Source organism: Grammomys surdaster, unplaced genomic scaffold (genome assembly GCF_004785775.1).
Source record: "Grammomys surdaster isolate TR1022 unplaced genomic scaffold, NIH_TR_1.0 125769, whole genome shotgun sequence".
Classification (NCBI taxonomy): domain Eukaryota; kingdom Metazoa; phylum Chordata; class Mammalia; order Rodentia; family Muridae; genus Grammomys; species Grammomys surdaster.
In genome coordinates, this window is record NW_021620600.1 from 2,096,192 (window position 1) to 2,107,101 (window position 10,910).

Here is a 10,910-nt window from a genome sequence, read left to right on the forward strand (position 1 = left end):
TATTTACATTCCAAATGCTTATTCTTTTACTTATTTATTTACATTCCCCCTCCCAGTCTCTCCTTCCCCAAGTCCCATCCTCTTCTCTTCTGAGAGGGTGGGACATGCCTGGGTATCCCCCCACCCTGGCATATCAACTCTCTGCCAGATTAGGTGCATCCTCTCCCACTGAGGCCTGGCAGGACAGCCATGGAGACTGAGCTACCCATGTGCCCAGGGGCCTCGTTCTAGCCCCTGTGTGCTCTTTGCCTGAAGGCTCAGAGACTACAACTTTCAACATGAAAGACAGGGCCTTTGCTTGCCTAGACCTCACATTCTAGTGAAAAGAACAAGATGCTAAGAAAAAAATAAAGGGTTGCTTCACGGGGCACCCGCAGCATGGCTTCGCTGTCCAGTGGCTTTCTCTCCTGGATGTTTTCAGATCTACTGCTGTGTGGTTTGCACTATCTCCCCCTGCTATGGTACAGAGCACACCTGCTAGCTTCTAATGGCAACAGAGCATGCTTTGGGTGGTTGTTTAACAACACTGATGCTTACAGGTTCCTGCCAGAGAGCCACTTGGCCATATTTTCTTTCTGGTTGTGTTCAATTCTGTCAGAGCTCTCCGGACTCAGCTGATTGCTGGTGGTAGATTTCTGTGTTATTTAGGGCACCAAAGTCCCACAGTCTTGACACAAACTTAAAATTAGAAATGCATTAAATATAGGAAAGAAGGAAGGTCATTCAGGAAAGGCAGCCTTCTGGGAGAGCTGCAGGACAAAGACACCCTGGAAACTTCCAGGTTCATTAATGGATTTTACACAGCATTCAAGTGGTATTTCTCCTTCAGAAATAACACGGTGGAAAGTGTAGGGGACAGGCTCAATTCTCAGCTAATGCGGCCGAGGGAGTGACTCGGCAAACTAAAAACAGCTCCTTTCCCACGCATTCTGACAGACTTCACTTGGACCCTGTGCACAGGGTGACCCTTTGAAGCTGCTGTCCCGTAGTGGAATGAATGCTGGAGATCCTTCAGCTTCAGTGACCCCATCTCTGATCCAAGTGTTGTTTAATTCCACGGCTCCTACTCCCGGGGCTGTGTGCACACACACGTGCAAGTGTGCGCTGAAAGTCGGTGCTCCTCAACCAAATGTGGGCAGAATTTAAACCAGGAACATGACTCAGGGATGTGACTGCAGGCTGAGCCCAGGCAAGCCCCCAGCAACACTGACAATCAGGTCATTTGTCTTGGCTCTTCTCCTACCTCCTAGCAAGCCTCTTTGGGCCCCGGTGTTCTTGATTGTAAATTGAAATAATCATTCCTCTTGAGGCCTATCTCACAGCACCATACAAGGATCAAATGAGACAATGTATGAACATGCTTTGTCTTTGCTACTGTGTCAGGGAAGGGGACGGGCCAGACAGGCAGCCACACTGCAGAGCTAGGCTCAGGCACAGGGAGGCTCAAGCAGTGTGGCCACCTTAACTCATGCTCCCCTTGGCATGCCGTATCCTTGCTATACACCAACCCGGTTTAAAGAGCCTGGGTCAAACGACAGTTCCTTTTCTTAGTGTCCTCAGAATTACCGCTCTGTCTTCACGGCTTCCTTGCATCTATCTCTACCTCACTTCTCAGCCCGGAGTGCCATGTTTACTCAGGTACTAGGAAGCTCTTTGAACACCAATACTTATGGAGTTGACAAGGGAAAGGACAAGACAGCAAAGTCCAGAAAGAGGTAAACATCAGAGTGGGGAAGGTGGGATACTACACACAAAAAAACAGCAGGGGGAGGCTAACCAGGAATCCAAAACAGCAGGGTCCTTGAGGTCTGCACAGGGAGAATAGCAAACCACAGGCAAAAGCTCTCGGTAGACCAGGAAGAGACAGAAGGTATCAGAGAACAGAGCAGGTGGTTCTGAAGTCAGCACTGGCAACAGGGCATCATCTCAGGTCCTCCAGCCAAACTGGACCAGAAACAAAGACAGAAGACAAAGCAAGCCAATCGGTTCTGAAGCCCTGAACTTCTAAACTAACTAGCATTCCCAGGCTGTCAGAGAATTGGGTTGTGGCTTAGAATTTGTGGCCTTGGCTTCAAAACTGAGGAACACCAGAAGCCAGAGCCACCATAAGAGCTTCAGCAGTATCTCAGCCAAGAAATAAGAACGAGAGACAAAAGAGGCCCTCAGATCTACAAAACCTGTGAGAATCATCTGGACCAATCCACATTCTAGCAAACTAAGAACACGGGAGGAAAGAGGCTTACTCAGATTCATGTCAGAGAAAAATCAGAGCCTGGTTTTATCAAAGACAAGCCAGGTTATCAATTTCAGTTGCCTTGAAACTTCAGAGAGCCCCTGTGCACCCACCAAGTGAGCCCAGGTACTTCTTTGCAATTGTGAAATGCAGGATTGCACCTCGGGGGTGTATGTCAGAGCCAGTGCCCACGGGAAATGTCAAAGCAACAGCCCACTTGGAGCTTAGGAAACAATAGGTCACTGTGCTGTGTGCTCCCAGTCATGAGCAACAAAGTTGGTCAGACACTCTGTGCTCACATGTGCGTGGACATGAATCCTGATCACTGTGTGACCCCAGGAGTTGTCCAAAGCAGGTTAAAGAGAAACCAGGAGACACACAGCCTTCGCCACTGTGGGGATGTTACAGAAAGACCGACCGGGCTGTAATCTCAAGTAAACTCCATCCCCAGATGAGACGTAGCTCACAATAAAAGAATCAAGACTCTCAGAGCATTAGAGACTCTGCCACCCAGACCTCAGAAACTTTCATTCAGAAAAGGGCACATACTAAAAGGGAGGCACTTCACCTGAAGGGAAGGGATAGAAGTGTTGCTGACACCAGGAGTCCTGGCCCATTTTTAAGTTCCTCTCTTAGAGCCTTGCACTCTTACTCACAAAACTGAGTAAAACACACACACACACACACACACACACACACACACACACACACACGTTTATGGAAGTGCATTTACTAAGCATCCAGCACACAGGCGGGGAGAATCTCTAGCAACTTTGTATTCATTTGTCCTTCTTGTTCGCCAGAAGGAAGGTTATGCTATACTCTACCTGCCTATGCTTTCCTCCTGATGGGCTCTTGTTCTAGACCCTTCTCTGCAGATGTCCTAGGAGGCCACAGCACAGACAGCTCACTCCCTCCTTTTCTTATGCCTTGGACATGAAAGGCAATTAATAGAAATTAAAGGCAGTGGTCAGCTGTGTGTGTCACACTCAGGTCCCTGAAGTTCAGGAATTATCAGCTTACTTCCAGAGTCTTCATGCCTGTCCATATGTCCCTACATCCCCACCTACTCCCAGCCCCTAACATAGTAGCATATAGCTTAGTATGGCTTTTGTCTTCTCCAAAGCAAATTCACCCAAACCTACAAGCATCTGGCAGCCTACTAGCCTTACTCTTCCTGGGACTCTGACAAACAGATGCTAAAGAAGCCAGACATGGGCATCAACAGGAAACAATGCCCGTCACAGTTTACTAGCATGTAGCAGCCTGGAGTGTGAACCTGTAAAGAGACCTGAGGATGCGCATCAGCCCCAGAGGCTGGAGCAAAGAAGAGGAGCTCCAAATGCGGGTACTTGGACGAGGTGGATCCAAGCCCACTCCTCATCTGTTGGGTCTGGTGGGGCAGGCCTATAATCTCAGCTCTTTAAGGCTGAGGCAGGAGGATCATGAATTCGAGGTCTGTCTAGGTCACACAGAGTGAATTCAAGTCCAGTCAGGACAACTTAGTGAGAACCTATCCCAAAATAAAAAGTGAAAAAGAGCTCAGCTGTAGAGTACCTGCCTAGATGTGCAAGCAGAAGGCCCTGGGCCCAACCCCAGTACTTCCACCCAGTCATGTCATAGCAGATTCACAAGGCACATGTATCTACTGTCTGTGTCTGCAGCAGTGTGGCATGCTGGACCAACACAGGTCATTGAATGCTTCCTGCAGAAGACAATGTAACCAACTGTTACCAAATCCCTGCTGCCCCCAGAGAAGTATACACGCTATCCTTACCAGCTCCCCGGGTAATATGCAAAGTCTACCTTAGGAATTAGGACTCACATCTTGCCAACAGAACCAGAGACAAAGCAATGGACAAGGCTCCTGTGCCTCTGCTACAATGCCACCCAAGTTTCAAACAACATAGAAAAAAATGAGAATGCTAAAGACAATTATACTATTACACAATTACGATCAGGCTGTCTGCAACTGAACTCACTACACGGAAGAGACTGATACTCTACTCCTTCAATTGGGCAATTGTCAGCCGAGCCAAGCAGAACCAGAAGGAATACAGTAGAGATCATAAAGACGCTCATGGCTGTTGCCCATGAACTCATCACCAAGAGTCTAAAAGAAGCAATTGGACAGGCTCTGGCTGCTTAGTTCAAAGGCAGTGATACAGATAGATAAATAAACACAGGTGTGGTCACATGCGTGTCAGAGCACATGATGGAAGATGTTGGTTCCAGGGATAAAACTCAGGTCAGCAGGCTCGGTGGCAGGCTTCTTTACCTGCAGAGCCATCTCACTGCCTCTCTGCAGTCATTTTACGTGATCATTTTAAGACAAGAGGAAGTGAAACAGCACTTGTGATACTCGAAGGCTGAAACAAGTAACAAATCCTACCTCTGACCTTTTACAAGTATGAGCTCCTGCATATACAAAGGGATGTGCTTTAGTTAGGGTGGGGGTTAAACGTGGGCTTCTCATCACTGCTGTGTACATGCTGCCTTCATGGCACAGAGGAAGGGCTCGGGAGAATGAAGGGTAGGACATGCAATGGAAACCAACCATCCTGCGTACTGGGAAGGGGTAGCCAGGCGGCCCTGGGGAAGGGGAGCCCTCCAGGTGTGGAGAGGGCTGTAATTAGCCTCTTGCTAATTACAGAAGTCTTACAAGCTTATTAATTTTTTCTGACAGACTCTGAATGAAGACTGAATTCCTTCATTAAACTAACTCCAGTTCAGACACAGCTCCTGGTGCCCATGCTTCTAAAGCCTCTAGCCTTTCTTTAAGAACAAACAAAAGACTCAGCGAAGTAAAATTTAGTGACAGAAACATATACCCTGGAGAAATTAAGATTCCTGCCTTACATGGGGAACTTCGGGCCATTTCAGAGAGCCTAAGGGACTTGAATAAGCAAGTGGGCTACAATGTTTCCTTCACTGGAATTGTAAACAGAGGTGCAGAATACTTAGCTCAGTATTGAACGCCTCCTAGGTTGGGTTACAGCGCCCCATTCCCCATGTTATCACCCCACGAGGGCTCCATGTCCCAGCCAATTTAACTGTTAGCAGTCCCCATGTGTCCTCCTCACCTGGAACGACTCTACTCAACGTCTTATGTTCCCGGAAGTCCTCCTGGAACCTCCAAATGTTCCGGAAGTTCCAAATGCTTCAGTCCCATCCATACCTCACAGCATACCTCAAAACCATGCCATTCTCAAAACCCAAGCCGACCTTTCCACCAACTGAATTTAAGTTCTCACTCCTGCCAGTGGACCTGGAATGCTGGCCTCTGAATCTCCCTAAATGAGTTACACAGTCTGCCTGATGCTAACGGACACGTGGGTAACCAAGAACCAACTTTTCCATCGTAGTAAACCATCAGCTTCCTGTGAGCAAGGACCCCTTCAGATTCCTGTATAAACATATCATGTCTCAGACTTGTATATAAGAAGCCCTGGGGAAACACTTCACTGTGAGACAGGGAAGGCACACTGTATGTGCAGGAAGTCACCCCAGAAACCCTTCTCTGCAAAGCAGGGAAGGCAGAATACTGCATCTGCAGGAAGTTGCCACTTACCTCTGCTGCTCCTGTCAGGCAATGGAGAGGTGAAGGCACACTGTTCTGCAGCCTCTGGAAGGTGAGCGATGAATCTTGCTCTAAAGGTTTCTGAGCTTCAGAAGACTCCAACTTCCTCCCTAGCTGACCATAGTCTGCTCGGCCCCAAGTAAACACCTTGCCAGTTTCTGCAAATAAACACAATATGAATGAAGGCTAATGTTCTCCAGATGTGCTCTCAAGAGTAAACCACAGTTACTAGTAAAACTGTGACTGTTTACTTCCTTATGTTTCAATCAAAGACAAGAGCATTGGCCTTGGGGGTGAGGGAGAATGGCTCAGATTCCTTGCCATGTAAGTATGAGGACCTGAGTTCAGATCTCCAGAAGCTGTTCAGAGCCAGATGAGATAGTTCACATCTCTAATCCCAGCACACATGGGCCCACACTCTCACAAACGTGCATGTGTGTATACAAAGAGATTTTTAAAAAGAAAAATAAAAGAAGTATGGGTCTTCATACACTCACATAAGTGGGACTTGAGGTTCGGAGAAGCTAAAAGACTCCCCCAAGAACAAGCAAGTAGGTAAGAGTAGAGCCAGACCCCGAAGACAGTCTCAGGTCTATGATGCTCTTGCATAGAGATGACATCATCGTGGGTAAACACCAACCTTGCTGGTGGCTCACCCACTGTCTCCCAGTCCCACCACCCCCTCCTTCTGCTTTGCCCAGATGCCTGGTATCAACTCTCCTCCCTCCTATGCAGTCCAGGGGCCTTGTACTCCTCACATCTCCTGGAGCTTCCCCCCAACTCTATGCTGGTTTCTCGTTCGCCCCTCCTGGTAAAATAAGGAGTCCTTCTTTACCCAAAGGAGCAATCCTGATAGTCCAAGGCAAGTGTGTCTGTGTGCTAGAAGAAAGGAAGCGAGCAGAGAAAATTGTAAAATGCCGTTTGGAGCCAGAGATGTATTCCGTTCCCCAGCGCCATGTGGGAAGCCAGCCAGTGCTGCAGATGACAGAAGAAAATGAGGTTTGGAAAAGGAGCAATGGCCTTTCCTTCCCCAGATAAGAGAGATTTTGCCAAATCCATTCACTTCTACCAAGCGCTGCCTTCGTTATTCTAACATCCGGTGAGGCATAGATTATTAACAGATTCTCTGCGGTAAATATGCATAACCATGTGCGCCATGTAAATTCTTGATCTGTGTTTATTTCAACAAAGAAAAACTCTGCTTAAGAAACAAAACACCAAGTAATGCATATTAAATCCAAGACAAAGCTACTATGTTTGGTATCAAAGCTTCATCTGGCCCCACACGAAACATATGGCTTCCCGTGTCAGTTAAGAAACAGCCGAGATGAAGGGGGAAATGTCAGAAGACCACAAGCATATGGGGCTCTGCAGGGATACGTTCCTAGATTCAGCCTGCTGGTAGACACTGAAGCAGATACACAGAAATCTGACTCCCAGGCTTCCTAGGAGAGGGAACTGTGCTGGTTTGGATATGAATGGCCCTCACAGGCTCACATATTTGAACCCTTGTCACCAGGGAGTGGCACTAGTAGGAGGGGTGGATTTGCTGCAGTGGATGTGGCCTTGTTGGAGGAAGTCTGGGGGGGGGGGGGGAGCTTGGAGTTTCAGATGCTCAAGCCAAGCCCACAAGTCTCTCTTCCTGCTGTCTGCTGATCCATATGTAGAACTCTCTGCTCCTTCTCCAGCACTATGTGTGCCTGTGTGCCACCATGCTTCCCACCACAATGGTAATGAAATAAACCTCTGATCCTGTAAGCCAGCCTCAATTAAATGCTTTCCTTTTTAGGAGTGGCCTTAGGCATGGTGTCTCTTTGAAGCAATAGAATGCTGACTAAGACAGAAGCCGAGGCTGTGAAGCCCACAAGGTGCTCAGGAAAGGGGGACCCAGAGCACTGGTTTCTGTATACTTGTGTGCTGTTCCGTTTGCTGCTGCTATTTCCTAACCCAGTAAAGTACCACTCCAGCTGCCCTTCCTAACCTGACAGTTACAGCCCTGCTGAGTCTATCACATGTACTGTTGGTCCCATGAACCCTTTCCTGAACCATCAACTCTCCCAGAAAAGATTAAACTGACCCCCTTTGTATTCTTCAACAATAAGCTCAAAGAAGCCTGCTCAGGGACACACGGCTAAGCTGTGTCTCTTCAAGTGGTCCAGACTGCATCTGTCATGGCTCACATCACTGTACAATCCTGAAACACTCCTCCCTCACTTATGTGGATTAGACTGAAAAAACTCTGTGCCCGGGATACAACAGCAGTCATTGGCCAACTGTCCCTCTACCTTAGCTGGGTAGAATTTATAATCAGACTGCCTTAGCAGGAGAAGATGAAGATGACTTGTGTGTGTATGTGTGTGCATATGTGTGTGTGTGCATATGCATGTGTATGCATGTGAAGACACATCAAGTGTTGCTCTCCACTTTTTTTTTTTTTTTTGAGTCAGGGTCTCCCACTGAACCTGGAGCTTGCCAATTTGGCTAGACTGGCTAACCAGCAAGCCCCAAGAATCCTTCTATCTCTGCCTCCCCAGGACTGGGATCACAGGCACATGCAATGGTGCCTGGCTTTACGTGTGTGTAGGAATCAAACTCAGGACCTCACGCTTGCAGTGTCTTAGTTAGGGCTTTACTGCTGTGAACAGTCACCATGACCAAGGCAAGTCTTATAAAAGACAACATTTCTAATTGGGGCTGGCTTACAGGTTCAGAGGTTCAGTCCATTATCATCAAGGTGGGATCATGGCAGCATCCGGGCAGGCATGGTGCAGGAGGAGCTGAGAGTTCCAGCTCTTCACCTGAGGGCTGCTAGTGGAAGACTGACTTCCAGGCAGCTAGGATGAGGTTCTTAAGCCCACGCCCACACTTACTCCGAAAGATCACACCTCCTAATAGGGCCACTCCATGGGCCAAGCATATACAAACCATACACACAGCAAACATCCTACTGATTGAGCCATCTCTGCCTCAACTCCAACCATTGCTCTGTAAAGGACTCCAGCATTCCTAAGCTGGGAAGAAGTACCAAACTGAATATCAGCAGGACCACAGAAGGAACTGTGTTGTCATAAACACACACTGAATCCTTTCTTTCAAATCAAGTAAACCATCTTAGAACTTTCTGCTATTGATTACTGATGTCTGAAACAGGCAAGACTGCCAGATTACGGTGCCATCGTTATTACATCTTCAATAGCAATTCAGCCATTCCACTTACATAGCACTTTCCACCTTCAGAGCACTTTACAAAGATTAACTAATTAATCTTCATACTCTCTGGGGAAGCTGTAGACATTCTAGAAGAGACAAGGCCAGAAATCAGGCCAACTCAACATGATGTTCAGCCTTCAGCCTCAAACTTTAGTACACTCTCCTGTGAGTCTGTTTACACTAAAAACACTGTACACCAGAGGGCTCGGGAAGGAAGGAGCAGATGCCTCTCTTAAAGGGACAGTAAGAAGCAGCCTTCTAGGAAGAAAGCCCCATCCTAAGGCACTATCCCAGTGAAGCCTTATGGCTGTGACAAAGATTACTAAGACAACGAAATGACTTCAGAAGTTAAACAGCTCAATCAAATTCAAGCAGCAGGTGATAGAACCAAGGTTTAAACCAATGGGGCTGGAAGAGATAGCTCGGTGGTTAAGAGTACCTGGTTCCTAGCACCCACATCAGGCTAGTACTCACAACCACCTGTAAATCCAGATCCAAAAGATCTAAAGCTCTCTTCTGACCTCCAGAGGCACCGGCACCATATAACTAACACACACATAAACACATACACACACACACACACACACACACACACACACCACTCTAAAGTCTTTTTTTAAAGATATCTGTCTTCTGCCCCCAAGTCTGATGGTGTCTACAACAATGACCTCCACGTGTGAGGAAGCAGTGCCCTGCTCTGTGTGCCCCACAGTGACTCCCCAGAAGGACCCAGCAGAAGGCCACACAGAACTCAGGACTCTAGCTGCATTCAACACAAGACTATGACTTTATGTCACCTGGAGTTAAAGAAAATAATCTGCATTCAGAAACCAATTCACTAATGCACAGCAGATAGACATGTCCCCTTAGCTGTCAGATACAAGGAGATTTAGATCACAGAGCTAAAGAAACGAACATTTCCCATGGAGTAAAGAATCACATATTACTGTGATTAAAAAATAGGCATATTAATGTCATCTAAAAAGCACAGGTATGTGTCTACAGATAAATGATAAATGAGTGAGAAATGCCAAAACAGCTCAAAATGAAGTCAGCAAGTGAAACCTAGTTTAAAGGTATGGCCATGTAAGAATCCACATGGAGGAGACACAGAACCGCGGCACTGAATGAGGTCTTGACACACAAGAAACAGCAGAGGCCAGGAGGGCACTAAGTACCACAGAGAGCATCCAGGGAGGATGGCATTCAAGCTGGAACTGGTGATGGAACGAACACCATCTGAGGTGAACTTCTGGGTAAGAAACAAACTAGAGAATGAGGAGGATGCAACAGGAGCAAGAAAGACAAAAATCCACAGGCTCCATGTGGAGCAGGACCAAGAAAGAGGGACCCAGGAGGCGATCTGGGCTTCAAGACTTCAAGGCTCACCTGGGCACAGGGAAAGGCCTGGTAGTGGGGCCTGGCTCTTGCCACTCCAGTGGTTCCTAAATTCAGTTGCATGCTGTGATAAGGTTTTCCAGATAATATATGTACTTTCAGTCACTTTATTAAAATGTACACTTGTGTTTCACCATTTATAAATTCTGGCTATGTGTCCTTATTTTAAAATATACAAGATAAGCCCAGGACAGTGGCTGATACCTGTAATTGCAGCCAGGAGAAATAGTTTAAACAAGTCCAAACAAGCTTTGGTGGGCAACATAAGGAGTTCTGCACTTGCCTGAGCTACAGTGTGAGACACTGTATAGAATACATAAATACACATACATGTGCATGAGTATAGAGATGAAAACTAGAAAATGTAAATATGTAAGAAAAGTAGAAACGAGGCGGTGAGATTCACATCACACCCTGACCCTCTTGTTTACTATAAAGGTCACTGCAGCTAGACCGAGCAGACTACAGGACCTGCAGCTAGACCGAGCA

At 47.1% G+C, this 10,910-nt stretch overlaps 1 protein-coding gene across 5 annotated transcripts in view; it reads right to left on the reverse strand.

The window, feature by feature from the left end:
- The window catches only part of Sergef (secretion regulating guanine nucleotide exchange factor), a 198,151-nt gene that overhangs the window by 143,499 nt on the left and 43,742 nt on the right, over positions 1-10,910 (reverse strand). For all 5 annotated transcript variants that reach the window (XM_028788868.1, XM_028788869.1, XM_028788871.1 and 2 more), the window contains one exon: positions 5,805-5,971. In XM_028788868.1, coding sequence (XP_028644701.1) covers positions 5,805-5,971 — 167 coding nt within the window. The remainder of the gene's footprint in view (positions 1-5,804; positions 5,972-10,910) is intronic.